Source organism: Ambystoma mexicanum, chromosome 2p (assembly GCF_040938575.1).
Source record: "Ambystoma mexicanum isolate Mex_15411 chromosome 2p, UKY_AmexF1_1, whole genome shotgun sequence".
NCBI classification, from domain to species: domain Eukaryota; kingdom Metazoa; phylum Chordata; class Amphibia; order Caudata; family Ambystomatidae; genus Ambystoma; species Ambystoma mexicanum.
Genome location: NC_090923.1, coordinates 1,401,986,424 through 1,402,007,514, shown reverse-complemented (window position 1 = coordinate 1,402,007,514; position 21,091 = coordinate 1,401,986,424). Strand labels below are relative to the sequence as shown.

At 48.7% G+C, this 21,091-nt stretch overlaps 1 protein-coding gene across 30 annotated transcripts in view; it reads left to right on the top strand.

The window, feature by feature from the left end:
* Positions 1-21,091, top strand: part of MAP4 (microtubule associated protein 4) — a 2,534,981-nt gene that overhangs the window by 1,902,313 nt on the left and 611,577 nt on the right. For 29 of the 30 annotated variants that reach the window (XM_069645850.1, XM_069645857.1, XM_069645873.1 and 26 more), the window contains one exon: positions 10,283-10,342. The exons of the other annotated variant lie outside the window; for it this stretch is intronic. In XM_069645850.1, coding sequence (XP_069501951.1) covers positions 10,283-10,342 — 60 coding nt within the window. The remainder of the gene's footprint in view (positions 1-10,282; positions 10,343-21,091) is intronic. 30 annotated transcript variants of the gene reach the window in all.

Genomic DNA, 21,091 nt, shown 5'->3' with positions numbered 1-21,091 from the left:
CGAGCTCTTCGCTCCTCTACCTCCTTCAGGGTCAGCCGTTTTTCAAAGAAACGAGCTGGGGCAGATCTCTGTCTTCGGCTGGTGCCTCCCTCAGAACTCTAAAACTTGAGCAAAACCATCTCCGGTTCTGGAAGCACCTCAACACCTTCCACTTTGCTTCTGCCTTCGCCCCCCCCCTCTCACCTGCTGATCTGTTCTCTCTTGGTACTGTGCACCGGGTCACCCTCTGTCCTCTGGGCCCAGGTTCCCACTCAAGCTGCCAGCCTACCGCACTGCACCCGGGCCACCCCTTGCACTGGGGCCTGTATCTGTACCCATACAACCCTCCGCCACCCCCCCTTTTCCTTCTGCACTTATAAGACCTACCCTGTCTGCGGCCTTAAGCTCAGCACTTGCTGGCTGCACTACCACTATTGTTTATTTTATTATTTATTTATTTATTATTGCTTATTCTGTTTCTCCTTTGCTCCGCACTTTCCACTTCTCCCCGTCCATGCACTTTTCCCACCCCTCTCTCCCATGCACTTGCGCTTTCTCAATGTCACTGGGCCTATTCAATGTCACTGGGCCTAGTAAGATGGTTGTTTTGTTCTCCCATGTTTCCCTCCCTTGCCTTGTCGCGCTCTGAAACACCTGTGTATGAGCGCAATAGAAATAAAATATCAATTCAATTCAATACCAGAGTGACCGAAGTAGAGTCCAGGGTTGGTGTAACTGAGGATATTATAACACTCCGATCCAATCTCACTGTGCCCACCAAGCAGGTACAGGAGATTAAAAAAAAGAATGAAGACCTGGAGTCGAGGTCCCGGGTAATAATATACACATCATTGGCGTGCCCGAGGACAACATAGCCAGTGGCATGGAGGACTTTGTGGAGTGCACTCTCCTCTCCTTGCTCTATGGCCCCAAGCTATCGCCCCACTTTGCGATAGAGCGAGCCCACCACATACCTACGATGAAGCCCAAACCGGGTGCTACCCGCCCTACCATCGCCAGGGTATTACATTACCGAGATAGAGATGCACTGCTGTGTGTCGCCAGGGCTAAGGGGGAACTGACACTTGGCATGAATAAAGTCCACCTCTACCCAGATTTTTCGGTGGTGGTGCAGAACGAACAGAGATCCTTCTTAGTTGTAAAGAAGAGGCTCTGTGAACTCTGTGTTAAATATGCAATGATGTTCCCCTCCAGACAGCGCATTGAACACTCCGGGAAGGTCTTTTTCTTTACAATACTTGAAGAGGCTATGAAATTTCTCGAGCAACACTTCCCTGGCTGACATTTCCCACATAATTATATCCCTGTTGTTGAGGCGGGCTGCGTTCTCTATGCACTGCGTAGTTCGGAATGCTGCCCCTCACGTGGTCCTAGTTTCATTCTTAATGTTACACTAATGTTATATTATGTACCCTCATTACAGCTACCCCTATGCTGCTTGGATACGGCAGGCTGTTGGGTGTGATCAGCCCCCCATGCTGATTTGCAATGTTTTGTGTTAGAAGTTCCGAGGTATTTATCCCCCTAATTGGGAGGGGGTGAGGGTGGGGGCTGGGCGGGGTGGTAAGTGGTTTCAGAAAAAGCTCGACACCGGTTGTTGGGACATCGGTCGACTACAATGTTATAAGACACCACTTTGGCAGCAGCCAGCATCGCTCGGACCAACGCTGGTCTGGGCTCTTTCAACTTTCAGGATTTGAATATAGTTGATACTTTACAATTTATGAGTTGGAATATAAGGGGACTGGGTAATTATTCCAAGATGTGCATGCTTCAGTTACAGCACAAGGCGCCCGTATCCTCTATCTGCACGAGACACATGCACTAGCAGCTGGGTGTGCGAGATTTGCTAAAAAACTGGGGTGCCCACCGATTTTACACCAAATGTTCTACCCATAGCCACGGAGTGATAACCCTAATCCATACATCACTTCAATACATGCCTAAGGATACTTGCATTGATCTGCTGGGACGTTACGTGATGCTATATGGAACACTTGTTGGGCTGGAGGTGGTAGTGCTTAATGTATACAGGCCCAACACAGACGAACCAGAGTTTTACACACAACTGATAGACATGTTGGACAGAAATCACTTGGCCCCGATCCTTTGGGGGGGGGGGATTTCAACACCATTCTCGATTTCCAACTAGACAGATCTGGCAGCAAGCCCCCACTTTTGTCCAGAGCACCTCACTGTTCTTGACTGGCTAGCTGGCCTTGGGGCGGTTGACGCATGGCAGTTGCTGCATCCGCAGACCTGAGACTATACGTTCTATTCCACTGTACATGATTGACACTCTGATAGACCTCTGGCTAATATCTGGGTGGCCGATTAATTGCATAGCTAACACTGATATACACCCGAGAAAATACTCTGACCACTCCCCTATTACCCTGTCCCTGGCCTGGGTCGAACGGCTGCCCTTCTGCCACTCCTGGAGATTTAAGCCCCACTCACTTCTAGATCCGGTGTTTAAGGCTGAACTGGGTGAATGTCTGCAAGACTATTTTGATATCAATACTGGCATGCTGAACTCCTTAGCTATCCTCTGGGACGCCTTTAAAGCATATATCCGGGGCAAGGAAATGACCAAAGAGGCGGGAATCCTAAAGGCAATGCGAACATCTGTATGCATGAGAGCTCTCTGAAACAACTTTAGATATTGTATGCACTGGATACGCAGGTTACAACTCTGGGTGCTAACAGTGATGCTCTAGATGGATTTAAGGAAGCGGCCGAGAGGGAGCGTAAATTCCTTGACAACCCACTAGCTGCTAGACAATATGGGCAGGGTGAGAGGCCAGGGTCCCTGTTGGCCAAGATGGTGCGTCAGGAGGGGGGTGGGTGTCGCATCCCTTTCATTGAAGAACCCAATGGTAAGTTGGTCCAAACTGCAAGGGATGTTAATGAAACTTTCTGTGTCTTCTATGCAAAGCTCTATGCTGGCTACGACAAAGCCCCAGGCATTGACGTAGGAGCATTCCTTGATGGGCTGCTGCTGTCTGTCCTGTCTGATGAAAGTAGGGATGCACTAGACCGTCCCATGGGAGCTGAGGAGATTGTCCTAGCTATTGAAACCTTGCCGCCCAATAAGGCCCCTGGCCCGGATGGGCTTGCTATCGATTTCTACAAAAGCTACAAAAGTATCCTTACCCTTCAACTCGCCGCCCTTTGGGAAGAAGCATGCCTCAAGAAAAAGCTGCCCCCTACACTGAGGGAGGCAGTAATAACTGTGCTACTTAAGCCTGGGAAACCGGCCACGCACTGTGGATCATATCGCCTCTTATCATTGATAAACAGTGACATTCAAATATTTGCCAAGGTGCTTGCCCTCCGACTGGCCCCATATATGGTGCACTTGATACATCCCAATCATTCGGGCTTCGTGCCTGGTCGCTCCACGGCCCTCAATTTGCGATGTTTATTTAACATCCTATCTCAGATCGATCCCAGGGCGAACGCTGTTGTGGCCATGCTAGACGTACAGAAAGCGTTCTACTCTGTGTCCTGGTGCTTCCTATGGACGGTGTTGGAGAGGTGTAATTTTGGGCCCAGTTTTGTGTCCTGGATACAGCTGCTTTATGCCAAATCTGTCGCCAGTGTACGCACTAATGGCCTGCTCTCACCCCTGTTTTATATTGGTTCGAGGGACCAGACAAGGCTGCCCTCTGTCTCCACTTATTTTTGCACTTGTCATAATATATGGCATGTGTAGCGTGCATATACACAAGTGTTTCAAGGCGCGAACCCTTGCTGATTTGATGTGCCGTAAACACTTACACAGGGAGATACGACTTGCTGGGGCACCCGAGATTCTCTCCCTCTGCGCAGATGATGCATTATAACGAACCAAGAGTGTAATCTCGTACCTATCATGCAAGCTGTTGCTCACTTTGGATCTCTCTCAGGCCTTCGAGTCAACTGGGCTAAATACAAACTTTTTCCCCCTAACGGAGGCCACAGTAGCCCCGGCAGATTTCATAGGATTCCTGTGGGCTCCAGAGGAGATAAAGTACCTGTGTGTTATAGTCACGAGGGGCCAGAACTCACTATACGAATGTAACTATGGGTATTATCTGCAGACACTTAGTATTAAGCTACTTACCTGGGCAAAGCTACCCATCACCCTCCTTGGTAAAGTATCTCTACTCAAAATGGTGGTGCTGCCCCAGCTACTCTACCGGTTCCTGAATGTCCCTCTGTGGCCTGGCACAATACTATTCTCCAGATTTACATCGGAGAGCAATAGCTTCTTGTGGCGTTCTGGGGCGGTTAGGTTGAAGTGGTCCACTCTGGTTAGAACGCATGGGCAGGGGAGGGGTTGTCAGCTCCCGACTTTGAGCTATATTGGCTTGCAGCACAGGCACACTACGCGGCATACTGGGACAGCTTTAGGCCCACCTCTTCCGCACGTGAAGATTGAGCGACTGGCAACTGGTGGCTGGATTGAGGGAGTTGCGCTCGCTCTTCTTACCTCCCTTGAGGGGTGACTCTGAAATATCTGGCTCAGCATACATTACTGCCCTGGGATAAAATAAGGAGACGGACGGATGGGCCTCACCCATTCCATCAAGACTTACCGTTCTGGAAACTTGTTCCGGAATTTACTCGAATTGGCAAGACTGCTGCTGCCACATGGGCAGCGAAGGGCTACTCTACACTGGGTGACATATATGAGCAGGGCATACTCATTTGTTGGACGGATCTCCATGGGCAACTGGGTGGGCTACCATCAGGGTGGCTGCAGGACGCTGGTCTGAGGCGTGCGGTTAAGAAGCAGTGGCCTGAATTCCCCACACAGCCCCCAGACGATCCTCTAGTGGCGGCCGTGACCGGTGTGGCTGGTCCTTCTGGCATGGTATCTAGGCTGTACCATAAACTGTCTCGGGAGGATAGCTCGGGGGCGACGTGCTCGCCTTGGAAGCAAGACGACGGAGCAACACAGGTTCGATCCCCGGCTTCACGCTTAGAAACCTCTGGGTATTAAGTGCGTTATAAATAACCATTCATAACAATCATGAATGTGAGAACTATGTAATAAACCCCTAACTAAACTCTGCGAGACCTGGAGCAGGGATCTTGGTGCTGAGTTAACTGAGGAGAGGTGGGATGCTATCTGGGGTTGCGCCCACGCAGTGTCCTTGAATGCTAAGTATCGACTGATTCACTTTAAGGTATTACACATATATCACTATACCCCTGTCAGATTGCACATCATGTCTCAAGATCATTCGCCTCTCTGACCTAGGTGTCACTCCAAAGGGGCTGGATACCTTTGCATGATCTGAGCGTGTTCTTAGATTTCTGAATATTGGTCTGCTGTTTGTACTGCCTTATCAGTGTTGCTTGAGCAAAATATTGAGTCGTCCCCCTAAACTGCCTTTTTCATGAGTTTGAGTCAATCCATGGGCTCAGCCGGATGCTGGTTACTTTATGTATGCTATTAGCAATGTGAAGTATACTATTGTTATGGCTCTGCCCTACTATACCTACTATTAAGCAGTGGCTTTCTGCTGTCACCTGGGTGGCAGACATGGAGGAGCGCTGGAGATCCATGCAATCATCTAATTGCAGACCCAGAGACATACAGCTTCCATTTCAGACCTATTTACAGAATATATCCGAACATTGAGGAGAGGATGCAGATGGATAATCGCCAACGCTTCACTCTGTGTCCCCCGTGGCCACTTTCCCAGTCTAGACCCTATGAACTGAAGTTGTACACAATTTTATACCGATTGCAATGCACACGTGTAACCTGCTAATGTACGAACTTCTGCTACTGTAAAATGTGTTGTCCTGATTGTATGTTGCCTTGTCAAGCATTCATAAATCAAACTTTTTTTAAAATATAAATATGGCAAAGTCATAGATCCTAAATATTACTAAAGTTTGTTCCTTCCTAGTGAATCTGCATAATAGATGGGACTTTCTTTAGCAAAAATCTCACATTGAATATCTGGATGTTTATCTAATGAAGTCTCCCTCGTCTCTGTAGAAGTGATGTTTCAGCCCTGGTGGCGGAGAGGTCATCAGATCTGGAGAGAGAAACTGAAATCTCTTACCTTTGGTGGGTCATGAACATTAAGAAGAGCATCCTCCCCCCAGTTTCCCTGTGCCTTTCAGTTGCACTCGGTCTTGTTTTCCCATACTGAGTGGAAACTGTACATGGGAGGATTCTTTGAAGGCAACCTTAGTGGACCCTGCATGGATCAGCACAGTCTAAAATAGTCACTAATGCGAGACCAAGCAGCAGGACTTGGAGTAGGGAGATCAGGAGTTTGTCAAAACAGTGATTGTGCTAAAAGGGGTTGGAAATGTGAGGTTAGTTTTCACAAACCTTTTAAATTCACATGGCAACACCAGCACACTTTAAGCTTAGTCCAAACATAACCTATAAATACGTGTTAAGCAAAGATTCAGGTAAGTAGGCAAGTTCTGAATACTTTGGGGGGAGTTTAGAAAGTAAGTAATGGCACGGGTAGTATAGCTCAGTGCTAACACGCTCGTCTTGGAAGCAAGACGCAGAGCAACACAGGTTCTAATCCCGGGTCTGCACTTAAAAACCTCTTCGGTATTAAGCGTGTTATAAAAAAACAATTATAATAATCATAATCTCCCATGGGAAACGATGTGCGCAATTTGATATTAAAGTGCGGTAAATAGTGAAGCTTTTTTTATGATGAAAAGTGTAGGATTCTTGTGTAGGAAAGGGGCAGCCATCAAGGGCTGTAGTCTTGGGCGACCCCAGATGAGATTCCTATGCCCAGGTTCTACCACCAAAGGCAAGGCAAAGCTCCTGAGGAGGACTTTACGTCCAATAAATGTGAATGGGATATAAGGGGACACAAAAACTGGTAAGCCAACTAGCCCCTCGATCCCCAGTTGGGCCAGAAAATGACCCTAGGTAAATCTCGGGCATTGGGGACAACTGCAGTCACTGTTGTTTGCAGTATAGGGGCACCTAGGGGTAGCAGATGCAGAGCGGGCTTTTTTTGGCAGCTGCATTTGCAGGTTACCTTCTACTTCCAACTTTGCAGTTGTAAATACCACCAGGATGGACCTGGGCTCAAGATGGTGAACTTATTCTGATTCCACTACTAGAGAACCATCAGGATGCAGAAGTCACCAGGGGCAGTTATTGTGGCTCATCAAATGGCCTGCAGACACTAGGACAAACAACTGAGGCTCCAGCAGGGGTCCTCTTTCTGATGGAGAGGGGGAAGCAGCAGAGCTACGAGGCTCAGATCCCCTGACGAGGGGGTTCTGCAAGTTTCATAGCCCCATAGCTGTGTGAAGTTCAGGCAAAGGAGCCCCACTTCGGATGATGTGAGATAGTTACAAGCGCTTGAGTCTCCTTGGCTCTAGGCGGACACTCAGTGTATAGTACTCAGAGCTGGCTATGTTCACCGGTTTGAGGGAGACACACACCTTGGAAGGACGACACTGTTGAAGATTTTCACCTTGGGGTAGTTGGCTTAGGCAATGGTTGTTGTAGCAACAGCAACATCCGATGTCCCTCTGAGGCCTCTCATGCTTCAGTCTTTGGTTCCAGCAGTTCACTTATTGATTGGCTCCAGAGTCCCCTGGGTATACAGAAACCTGTATACACGAGAGGGGGGTCCCCAGGGTGAGCCATTCACATGTTGAGCTTTTTGCAAAGGTCAGCCACTATTCAGGCACGGCCTCTACTTGTAGTTCTGATCGAATCTATAAGTCAGCACACCTCTAGACATCAAATAAAATAATGTTCATTTTATTCAATTTAATTTAAAGTGAAGGCTCAATAGGCACTTTGCATAAAAAACATGTATTACCCAATTTAGAATTAATTCAACTATGATTGAAGTTTATGACATCCCATAATACAATTGCAATAAGATTTCATAACCTGTAATAGAAAACATCACAAATATGTAATTTAAACGATTCGCAGACAAACCAATACATTGTATCCTAAGTGCAAAGTACACATTACCTAGGCACCTATGCAAACATTAGGTGCTAGTTCTAACACTTTTGAATCAGTGTTGAAAAGTCCCCATACATGATTTGATAAGAGACATAGGTAAAACACGTGGGCTACCATAGGTTAATGGCAATGAAGACTAATTCTTATATGTATGTGGACCAATTCCATGGGGAGATTGACTTAATCCTAATTTGTCCCTGTCCTAACTATACATTGCTAAAGACATCTTTACCACATCCCATACAGAAACCTGAGCAGAGAACTTGCAGAATTTAAACTCTTGAAAGGGAGTCCAATCATGGACAGCCAGCTCGGGTACAATCATGTCATCATTTAGGATTAGAATCTGTATTGGTGCAGTTTGCAATCCCGTAGACTGCCCAAACCTGTTCCAGCCCCATAAAAGCTGCTTCCCAACTCTGTCTAAAACCTGTTAAGGGAATGACTATATATTATGGACATTTCATACCCCTTCACAAAAGGAAGTCTACCAATCAAGGCAATGTGCCAAAAAGACACCATTAAGCAACAATAGCCATATAAGCCTCTATTGGTAAAATGACTAGCATGCAATAAAATAAAGGTGCTAAAAAGTGTAAAAGTAAGGTACCACTGCCACGTGCCTTTCAGGGCTATGTAGAGTATCGGAAACATACCTTTAAAGAATGGGAAACAAGGGTTTCCTTCATTATTGTTCACATGGGAGGTAGTAGTGCTACACAAACTTAAATTGGGGGAGGGTCACCTGGGGACGGGTAATCTTAAGGACTCACCAGTGGCCCGAAACAAAATTGAGTCCGATTTTAAAAAGACATCACTCACAAGAATCCGGTCTGGATCACACAGACAGAGAGGAGATGTGTGGGTGACCCATTGAAGGCGATGAAACAGATTGTTATTTTTACATTTTTCCCAACTCTGAGTTATTTACTTTTCAACTAAGCATTTTTACTGCATTCAGGCCAATGGACGGCCTGGTGTGGCTTCTAAAATGTTGTTGACTAGTCATCTTAATGAAGGCATGTGAGTCCTAGATCTAATAAGGATACCCTTTTGCGGTACAGCTCAGTCATAGTTTTAAGTGAGTGCTTCTGGAGAAAGAGCATGGGCCAGCACACAGCTGCTCATTTGACAATTTGGATTCCCTTTTGTGGCTCTCGTCAGATACCCACCCAAGGGAGAGTTTAGAAGCAATGCATTCTCTACTGTGGTATCCGGAGAGGATGAGGCATGAGATGAAAGACTAGGAGTTATTTGTCATCATTGAGCACTTTTAGCAATAATCCATGCTTTGCCCTAGGACTATGGAATTAGAGAGTTCTGGGAGTCTGAAGCAGGAGGCCTAAGATTTCTGGGATGGTTTTATTTCGAGGGGGAACACATAAACACTTAACTCACTGGCCAGGAGAGTACTTCGCTGTATGGGGAGGGGGCTTTAGAAACCTACACCTCAGACATTGACTTTCTGTCTCGGAGACAATTCTTTTAATGGTATTATGGATTTTACCAGTCTGGAACACCTTCTGCAATTAGGACAGGGTAATGGTATGATATCCATATTGTGTATGCATTGGGGAACTGGTTGCAGGGCCAACCCCTGTCCCCAAATAAAAATACCCCAATAGTAATAGCTGGGAGGGCAGCTTAAAATCAGAACTAGACAATATGGTTCGGTAAAATGTATAATTTGTACCTAGATTATGTGGAAAAAATGTGCTGGTACCATCACTCTGGTGTGAATATGCATCATCTAGTCTCATTCATTACCGCTTCTGTTGGAGATTCTGGTTAGCTAGGTGCAACCTTTACCATATCTGGTGGCCTAGATCAATGGTGAAGCAGTTCAGGTGTGAATCCCGGTGCACATTAATTAAATAGCGCATCTGAAATTTCCCAATGACACCAGGGTAATACTTTTGGGGGCCTTTGATGAAGCTAATGTTTATAAACTGAGCGGTCATTAGTTGTGTCTTCTAACCCATATGCTGCTGGTTGCCCACTTATCTATAGGACCACAGGGGAAATTCACAAAACCTTTCTTAAATTAACTTCTCAGAATCACTAGTGATAATCAAAAAGGCAATTAATGCAGTTATGTAGCCATCTACTCCATGTATTTATTTTGTGGATAACATAAGCAGCGTTCTGGTTTTGATAAATTAATTGTCTGTGTCTGATTGACGTAGGAGCAGAACAGATTAGTGATACTTCTGCTGCATAATCCCCAAAGCAGTACATTTATTAGAGGCTTGACTGAGGCATAAGTTATTAGCAAAAGATAATTTGTGTTGCTGTTTTTTTGTATAGCAATCAAGACTGATACAAAGCCTGTAGAAGCCAAGAAGACCACAGTCACTACAAAAGCAGGTAATCACTGGCATAAGCTTGTGAAATGCTAATTGGTGGAGTTATTTTAGAACAAGTTGTAGAGGTGTTGGAAGTAAACAATGATGGCATCATGATTCATTTGTCAACGGAATACTGTGTAGCCATATTAAGTACAGATCTTAACCTGTGCTGTTGTCTTATACCAACCTGTTGAGATACTTGGGTCATGATGGCCTCTGACCCTATTCCAGTTTAGGGACAATAGTGTGAAACCTTGCTTTGACCTCATACTGCGGTGGTGCAGGAGAGGAGCCCTAGATAATGGCACTGAACAAGTAAATTATAAGGATACTGACGGCAGTATCCCTCAATGGATTTACCACCTGGGCTCTTGGAGTTCTGATAATTTAAAGTAGTGTGGTAGGCCTCTATTCAAATCATTTGTTAGGGCAAGATTGGGAAATCCCATTAACATTTAGTTTATGTGCAGAACAGTAATCCGATTGCCATATATACATTTGGCTGTAATTGTAATAATGAAGGTGCAGTCAGTAAATACACACACACGCCTTTATGTGGGCAACTGCAAAGTAACATATGCGACTACAAAATCAGTATATATCGGCACCTACCAGTTACCCTCCAGCCAAGTGTGTATCTGACTATAGTACCACCTTCCATACAGTCTTTTAATTGAAGGAGCAGTACAGCTCATAATTCCTGAGGAGCCGGCAATCGCTAGAGACGAGTGAAGTTCTGAATGAAGGAATATGTGAAACAAATGCAGCACAACTGCAGTATGTGAAACCGCATGAAAGGGACAAAGGTGGAACAGTTACAATTGTAAAACTTAGAACATGTGAGCATGTATACAATTGGTTCGATCGATCAGTAGGCCATCAGGGCCCAAATACATTAACCCTTGTCTAGCAAACATTTACTCACCAAAAGCATGGAGTCACCTGGCATAACTTTTAGGTTCCAGTTTTCCTTGCATCTGTCTGAGCCATGGACATAAGACATCAATGTTCCGCCCTTCAGACCATCAAGAAAACGTTATCCAAAGGAGAGGACCCACAGTGGAGATGGTATCAAACACAGCAATACCATCCTTTGGTTTAGGGCTGCAGCATTGATTTCAGGATTTCCTCATACACAGATATTTGACCTTGTTTTATCATTAAACACCTGGATGACCCCAGTGTGTTTGAGTTCTTTGGATTCTGGTGTACCTGGAGCTTTTCTTTTCTGGTAGCTCTTCTGCCTGTCAGTAGTCAGACTTGGTTAGTTCTGCCGTTCTTCTTGAAGTGTTTTGTGCACAAAGTTCTCTTACGGAATGCTACTCTATAAGATGTTTTTTTGGCTGGTCCTACTAAGGCTGCTGCAGAAACAGAGAAAATGTTATTCTTGCTTTCTCTTACTCAAGTTTTTTTTCTTGCTGGCATTCATGTGTTAAGCTGGTTTCTCTTTGTGCCAACGCCATCCACACTGGGTGTTGTCCTTCAGTATTTGAGGACTTTTGGGAAGATCTTGTTTCTTCCATAGCTTCTGGTGGCATCTGAAGATGTGTGTGTGATGAATGTCATGAGGAGGAAGGCACAGAATAGTCTGACATGTAAAGAGTGAAGTTTTAACAGTTTTCATTTGCTATTGACGCAAACCTGTGAGTTCTGTAGAGAAAGGGGTGTAAAACACATGTTCTCCATGAACTACAGGATGGTCTAGCCTGCATCACTTATCTCCAGTGTTTTTAGGAACAAATATTTGAAGGGAAGTTCTCCCATTCTCGTGCATGGGGTCTGACATGGATTCACATGCTCATGAATAGTCCCCGTCAGGCGGGGAATCCTCGGTAAACGAAACAAGATTCACTTTCACTTAAAAACTATATTTCTCCTCTAAACCAATCGCTGTCCTCTGGGTGATACTGCCTGCATCGAGTGACAATCCTCTCCCTAAGCCCCTCCTCTGGCAGCGATCTTCAGATTTTTACTGCATGCTTCAGTGTTGGGAGTCCTTGAGTTTTGCTTTGTGAGCTACTTTTAAGTTTTTTCATTTTTCTACCGGACACTTTTCTATTTTTGTTCCAAAAGAGCCTGTGTGCTCTTCATCTGCTGACAGCGGGGATCCATTTGTCGGGGGAATTCCAGCGCCCCTCAAGTTTTCTTCGAAGTTTCCAGAAGGCCATCAGGCCTACTCTGCGCCTCCGACCATGACGGAGGAGAAGGAAGGTAGATCCTTTTTCAGGCCCTGCACCAAGTGCGGGCTGGGAGTGTGTTTGTGAGGACAAACACCTGCAATGCCTCTACTGTCTTCATCCGGACCACAAGGAAGGTGAATGCGCGATCTGCCTTGGCTTCTGTAAGAAGACAAGGAAGGATCGACACAGTAGACTGCCGGCGTGGCTGAACGCCAAGGCTTCTGCCCCTTGCTCAGAGCAGGGTCATGCCTTTCCCAGGACCGGCTGGTCCGAGGACTGGGCTTCTAAGTGCTTTGAGGGTGCTCACCTGTGGGGGCCCAAGACAAGACCAAGCACAGCAAGTCTAGTTCCACCAGGGTCGCTGCGCAAGCTGTCCCGGCATTGGGCAGGGCGCGCTCAATATCACCATTCGCCTCCATTGCCAGCCAACGATCGGGCTCCTCCTCCGAGAGGAAGTCGCCCACCTCGGCTAAGCTGCGGGTGAGGCCCGAGAAGCCAGGGACAGAGGAGAAGTTGGCCGGACTGGCCAAGAAGGCCCAGTCGGCTCAGGAGAGGTCCTTGTCGACAATAGATCAGGTGGCGGCTGCTCTCATGAAGGCACAAGGAGCAGACCCAATAAAGGTAGCCCCCACAACACAGGTAGTCTCCCTACCTCCGAGGCGAGAAATTGTCACAGTGACTTTGGTGAAATCTGCTGGCATACCGGAGAAGAGGATACCGTCTCTGAGCCCGGCTCTGACCCCTCAGGATGGAAAAGGGGGAGGGTGGCCAAGGAAACCCCGGTCCAACCCCAGGCCGTGCCGAAGGCCATGGAAGTTTTGTCCATGGACGAGTAGGTCCTGGAGTCCTCACACATGGTCCACTAGGACGTGTAAGACGAGGACTATGGCGCAGGGCCTAGTGCTACGATCACGTGAGCTCAGTCGAGAGATGTATCGCTGGACATCCTTTCGACCCTTCACACTTTGGTGTTGGAGATCCAGGCAGGGCCCAGTTCCTACAGACCCCAAATCGGCCTCTGGCAAAAAAGGGGCAGTGTCATCTGACACCCCCATTCCAGCCTCCACATCCGTGTCAGGCGCCCCTCCTCCACTGGTGGATACGGGGAGGGATACAGACACAGCGGCGACTGACGACTAACAAGAGGATCGAGGCAATCGCCCTCTTCCAGGAGGGGAGAGGCGGCTCTGGACCATGTCATCACAGTGGTACTGGACATCGCCGACACAGGGTTCCGGCAGATGGGGAACCGTGTCTGCCTTTGTTGTCAAGGCTGGTTGAAGGCCCTGCATTTCCACCAGGATGTCCAGATGAGGGACCTGGGCATGCCATTCGAGGGATGTAACCTGTTTGGGAAGGCTGTTGACGAGTCACTACAAGCCATCAAGGCAGATACGGAGATGGCCCGTTCCCTGGGCACGCTCCAGCAGCACCACTCTTCCTTTCACTCTTCCAGAGGGAAATCAGGCAGGTCGTTGAAAGGTTTATCCTCGTTGTACCGCCAGCCCTCTAGGTCCACGACCCAGGAAGCCTACAGAGGCCGTTCCGAGGCCGACGTTGGAGGAGGTCAGCACCGCCGTTGTCTACAATGCAGGATGCCGGCGCCAAAGCAGGTCGGAACCAGCCAGGACATTGGGCCCCAACCTGTGCACCCCGGTGGGAGGCCGACTGACTGGATTCGTCAGCAAGTGGGAGAAGATCACCACCGATGGATGGGTGCTGGACGCTCTCGCCCACGGACATAGCCTGCAGTTTCAGCACAACTCTTGGAGGAGGTACAGGCCATGCTACCAATAGGGGGGGGGGGGGCGGAGCTGGTTCCCCAATGACTCAGGGGCTCCAGAGTCTATTGCAGATACTTTTTAGTCAGAAAACTGGGGGCTGGAGTCCCACTGTAGACCTGCGATGTCTGAACAAGTACCTCAAGTCCCAAAAACTCAGGATGGTGACGTTGCAGCACATGCTCAGCCAACTGGGAGAAGGAGACTTCTTGGTGTTGCTGGATCTGGAGGACACCTGCTTCCACGTCCCCATCCACAAGAAGCGCCAGAAGTTCCTACAGTTTTCAGTGCAGGGATGGCACTACCACTTCAAGGCCATCCCCTTCTGCCTGAAGTCGGCCCCCGGGGTGTTCACAAAGTGCCTTGCACCGGTGGCGGCCCATCTGCGACTGCGAGGGATTCACATGTACCCGTACCTCAACGACTATCTCATCCGGGACAGTTTACAAGAGTTAGCAGTCGGTCACACAGAGACGACAGTCCAGCTGCTGAGGGATCTGGGATTCTCCATTAATTATCCGAAGTCTTGCTCGACACCATCGCAGAATGCTCTGTTCCTAGAGGCCAGACTCAACACGGTCTCCTGCCTAGCATCGCCCTCGGAAGAGAGGGTAGCAGCCATGCTTTTGCAAGTGCAACAGCTGTTCTCAATGAAACACCACATTGCGGACCATCAAGTCGCTGCTCGGCATGATGTCATTGGGTCTACCTCATCCAGCTCTTCAGGAGTTCCTGGATACAGGTGTCCGGGCGCTTCGCGGACAAGGTCCCGCTCGACGAGGAGTTCCATCGGGCGATAACGTGGTGGGGCATTCACTCCAACATCACCCGTGGCAGAGGGTTTCAAAACCCCCCATTCCAGGAAACCGTCACCACGGACGCTTCCCCAGAAGGCTGAGGATCCCACACCAGATATCTGCACGCCAGACGCCTTTGGCTGACGGAGGAGAAGGATCTCCACATCAATATCTTGGAGCTACGGGCAGTATTCTGGGCCCTCAAGTCATTCCTTCGTCTTTGAAAGGCAAAATGTTCAGGTTCTTCACGGACAACACCACCACCATGTTCTACATCAGGAAGCAGGGGGGCACTCTGTCCCTGGCGCTCTCCAAAGAGGTGCAGGACTTGTGGCACTGGGCCGTCGGATAAGATATGTTCCTCGTTCCTCTTCACCTGGCTGGAGTCAAGAACACCATCGCAGACACCCTCAGCAGGGGATTGCGCTCCTGCCCCAAGTGGAACTTCGGCAGGACCAGGTGGACCGCATCTTCATTAAGTATGGCAGGCCCCAGATCGATCTGTTTGCGACATTGGCGAACTCCAAATGCCAGACGTTTGCCTGCTGATTTCACCAACCAAGGATTCGTCTTCCCTTGGGAGGGCATGTTTCGGTACGAGTTTCCTCCCTTGCCTCTCCTGCTACGAGTCATCAACACACTCCAACAGTGTCGATTCAGGATGATACTCATCGCCTCAGCATGGCTGAGGCAGATTTGGTACCCGGACCTTCTCAACTTGTCAGCGTTGCCTCCGTTCTAGCTGCCAGTAGTCCCTGGTCTTCTCACTAGCGAAGGAGGTGCAATCCTGCATCACGGGCCATGCTCGCTGAACCTGAGGGCTTGGCTTCTGCAGCTCTAGAGTTTGGAGGATCCGAATTGCCATTGGACTGCACAGAGGTCTTTGCCAAGGCCAGAGCGTTGTCGACTTTGAAGTGCTACGGTCACAAGTGGAAGCACTTCTCTACGTGGTGCTGGTCGCAGAAGATTGCCCCTGCCCTCCGAACCTCCCTTGAGGGTCACGGCACCGCAGATTCTTCCATACTTGTTATACCTGGCCATGGCTGGACTGACTAGCGCATGCCTCGATCATGGTATATCTTGCGGCTATCTCCCGCTACACCATGTCTCCAGATAGGTCTTCTATTTTTGTTGGTCTCACCGACTCATCAAGGAATTCCTCAAAGGACTGTTTCACTCTTTCTCCAGCATTGGATCTTTCATGGATTCACATGCTTAGAATATTCCCCGTCGTCAGGCTGGGAATCCTCAGTCAGTTATATAGACCTTTTCGATAGGAAAACTTCCGACACTTTTGTGTCCTATCTAGGTCGTTTTGGGCCGCGTAGGGCAGCGCCACTAGGACGTAGAGGTATAAGTAGCCCCACCCCCGCGGCTCCCTCAGATTTCAACAGTCTTCCAAAGTAGTGGGATTACCTCGAGTATCTACTATTTTATTAGGTTGTGCGTTCTTCTTCTTCGACTGTTTCTTTTCAAAGAATATCTGGAAAGGCGTTATTTCGTCCGTGTGCTACATACGGTCTTAAGAAGGTATATCAAGGAGACGGGCATATGGACTGTATTTACTGCCTTCACCCTCATCATACGGCGGACACGTGTGAGATCTGTCAGGGCTTCTCACAAAAGACCCTAAAAGACCGCAACAGACGCCTGGTTACTTGGCTCAATGACGGAGCGGGTGCGTACCCGGCATCGGAGGTAGGCTCTACAGCCTCGAGATCTAAGTCTCCTGTCCCCCCTCATCGATCAGTGTCGGCGGAGCCTCCGGCAAAGAAATCGCGCTCATCTGAAAAACGCCCCTCGGAGAAACATCCTGCGAAGACTTACTCTTCACATAAGGCTTCGTCTTCCTCCTCATCTAAAAAGGAGAGAAAAGACTCATCGAAATCCTCCTCAGGGGACCGTCATAAGTCTACCTCGAGTCGAGAGTCCTCGTCCCACAAGTCGAGGTCAAAAACGGCGGTAACGCCTCAAGGCCCTGCGCCACAGACTTCGACGACGATCCGGTCGTCGACACCTGCTTTGTGTTCGGCGATGGCTCTTCAGCGGCTATTTCGTCAGGTCAAACCGCGCCTATGGAAAAGATGTCATCATCGACGGTGGCCCCGCCGGTGGGATGGCAACCAGAGGTTTTTGATCCGATCCCGCCTGAGGCCTTGCTGCAACCAGAAGCGGCTTTCTCCATCTCGTCGGCGGAGGATGACCGTGATCCGGTCGCACATCCAACCGATCTGGGATTACAACCAACTGGTTTGGGGTCGCTCTTTAGTGGAAGTGCCATTCCAGTTACCTCTTCCTTACTGAATCCCCAGGCTGTTCTGTCCCTGGAGGTGTTGAACACATTACAGAATCTGTTGGAGCGGTTGGACACTCGGTTACCTCAGCTTGTCCTGACAGTGTTACAGGCCTCGCCAGTCGTCGACGAGCCAGGCCCGGCTCCTCGCCCTCCATCCAGAATTCCTACCGCTTACCCGGTTGAGGAAGATCGTTCTCGTCCACAGGAAGAAGGAGAACTGTCAGAGTCGGCACGTGAAGGGTCGGGTTCAGACATCTCGTTATCCCCCTCAAGGGACCCTACATGGGACTTTGAAGCGGAGATGGAAACTCCAAAGAGTCCGGCGCAACCATCACCACCTGATGATGTGGGTGCTTTCCATGCCATGATGGGTAAGGCATGTGCGGAGTTTGGCCTAGTGCCAGAAGAAGAGAAAAAAGATTGTTTTCTTTTCGATCATATGGGCAAGAGAAGAAAGGCGATATTTGCTATCCCCTTTTTAGACCATGTCTGGCAGGAGGGACTAAAAACCATGCGTCACCCTTTTTCAGAACCGGCAGTAAAAGGTCCATTGGAAAAGAAATTCAAGGCTCCGGGTTGAACTCCCAAGTGCTTGACGTCTCAACCTTCGCCGGAATCAGTGGTATCCGCGGTGGCGGCCAGAAAGGCAAGGTCGCAACACAAATGCACGACCCCGCCAGACAACGAAGCCAGGAGACGAGATGCTTTTGGGAAGAAAGTGCTATCGGTTGGAGCGACTACAGTTAAAGCAGCCAACTCCCTGGCTATTATGGCCAGGTATGATAGGGAGATGTGGCATCGGCTAGCTCCTATCTTGGACCATCTGCCGGAGGAACACAGGAAGTCTGCCATGCTGCTCGTACGTGAGGGAGAAGAGGCTTCCAATCATTCCATTAACATTGCTGTCGACCTGGCGGAATCAGGCTTTAAGCAAATCAACAATGGCGTAGTGTTACAAAGGCAAGCCTGGCTTAAGTGCACGACGTTCAGACCAGAGGTACAATATAAGGTAATGGATATGCCGTGCGAAGGAGAACACCTGTTTGGGGAGAAAGTGGATGAAGCCTTGAAGGGCATGAAAGAAGATTCTGACACGGCTCGTTCCCTTGGAGCCCTCCAGAGTGGTAGGAATTTTCGTTCCTTTCGTCCCTTCAGAGGAGCATCAGGTAACTCCCGGTTTGGATCATCTAGAGACCGAGGTTTCAGCCGACCCTCCTACTCTTCCCAAGGCTACAGACGTGCAGCCCAAGCTACTCGTAAAGGCAGAGATTACCAAACCTCCAGACGACGAGGCGCCTACTCCTCGTCGACGAAGGATAAATAGGCCAAAAGCCAGCGATGAGAATTTACAGAACGTCCTGGGGCAGAGTGTCTTGTCACATCGACGAGTGGGCGTGCATAACAGACCAATGGGTTTTGGACACAATACATCTGAGCCATTCTCTACAGTTCAAGGGCAAGCCACCACGCATTCCACTGGTGTTCTCGACGCAGCCCTACCTTCAAATACTAATGCAAAAGGTAGCGCTTATGCTGCAGAAAGGGGCTATAGAACTAGTCCCGGTGGCAGAAAGAGGACAGGGAGTGTACTCCCGTTACTTTGTCGTCAAGAAACCCAATGGAAAATGGCGTCCCATTCTAGATCTACGAGCTCTCAACAAACTGCTCAAGAATCTGAAATTCAAGATGCTTACACTCCAAGAAGTGATCCGTTCGATACAACTGGGAGATTTGTCGTTGCTAGACCTTCAGGACGCATACTTCCATATCCCGATGCGTCGACGACACAAAAGATTTCTACCGTTCGTCGTCGGACGAACCCACTATCGGTTCAAGGTCCTCCCATTCGGACTGAAATAGTCTCCCAGGACGTTCATGTCTGGCTCCAGTAGCAGCCTGTTTAAGGAAAGAAGGTCATCATGTGTACCCTTATCTGGACGATTGGCTAGTCAGGGGATTGTCTCCGGAAAGGGCACAAGAAAGGCTGAATGCCACCATGTGCCTCCTACAACGTTTGGGCTTCGCAATAAACTTTGAAAAGTCCTCCTTATCGCCATCAAGGACCTTGGTCTTTCTGGGGGCGGAGTTCCAGATGCAGTCAGGACTGGTAAAGCCATCTGTCGAAAGGGTTCTGAAACTGCAGCAAAAAGCATCGGATTGGAAAGTCGACACCAGAGTGTCAGTGCGAAGGTACATGTCCCTACTGGGGGACCATGTCGTCCTGCATACCCTTAATCAACAATCGTCGTCTCTTCATGAGACCGATTCAGGAATTCTTGGCGGATCGATGGGCACAGAGTCAAGGGCGTTGGTCGGACAAATTGACCATCAACAGCAAACTCGTGCAGGCGCTTCAATGGTGGAGAGTTTCCATAAATCTGACAAAGGGAATGCCCTTGCTGGATTCGGTGTTCCAGATGGCAGTGGTGATGGATGCTTCTCTAACTGGATGGGGAGCTCATCTGGATTCCCTACAGGTTCAGGGTCGTTGGTCATATGAGGAGTCCGGCCTTCATATCAATGTGCTGGAATTAAGGGCAGTGCGTTGGGCCCTGAAATCCTTTCTTCCACGGATAAAGGGATCAGTTGTACGGATTATGACAGACAACACAACAACAATGTTTTATCTAAGGAAACAGGGAGGAACTCGCTCCAGAACTCTGTAGACCGAATCCCAGGAGATCTGGCATTGGGCCCTTCAGCAGAAGATATATCTATTGGCGTTCCACTTGCCAGGAGTCAAAAACGTGCAAGCAGACTCTCTCAGCAGGGAGATGAATCGACTACACAAATGGGAACTGAACGACCAACAACTATACCGTGTCTTCGAGAAATGGGGTCGTCCGGCCCTCGATCTCTTTGCGACGAGAGACAGCAAGAAATGCCTACAATACGCGAGCAGGTGGCCCCAGCAAGACGCACTAGGCGAAGCATTCTCTTTCCCGTGGACCGACAAGTTTCTGTATGCCTTTCCCCCGTTTCCGCTCATACGTCGGACGCTGCAATGGATCCACAGATATCCATGTCGGATGATCCTGGTGGCCTCGTACTGGGCCAGACAAGTGTGGTTCTCCGATCTACTCCATCTTTCAGCGGCAGAACCAATGAGGTTCCAGAAAATCCCGAACCTTCTGTCTCAGGAGAAATGGGTTGTTTGGCATCACGACCCCGACAGCCTCAGTCTGACAGCCTGGCTCCTGATTTCTCCGAGTTTGGTACGTTAGAGATTCCAGCGGACTGTCGCATTTTGCAAACGGCGAGGGGCGCCGTCCACGAACGCTTCATATTCATACAAATGGAAGAGATTCTGCATATGGGGCGCAGGTCAACCAGGTTTGGTCCCGCTTAATATCACACCGGAACAGCTTCTACCATACTTGCTACTCCTAGCTCAAAAAGGCTTGTCTGTTTCATCCATAAAAGTGCATCTGGCTGCCATTTCGAGATTTACTCGGAAGAGACATTCAACTCCGTTATTTAGTGACCGGCTGATTAAACATTTCCTTAAAGGATTGTTCCGAACCTTTCCTCCCACGAAAAAGTTTCCTCCAAGCTGGAGTCTTAACCTGGTTCTGGCAGCGCTGATGAAGGCCCCTTTTGAGACAATGTCATCGTCATCATTGAAATTTTTGTCGTGGAAATTGGCTTTTCTGGTGGCTATTACTTCGGCTCGACGACTGTCAGAAATACAAGCTTTAGTGATCGATCCACCAT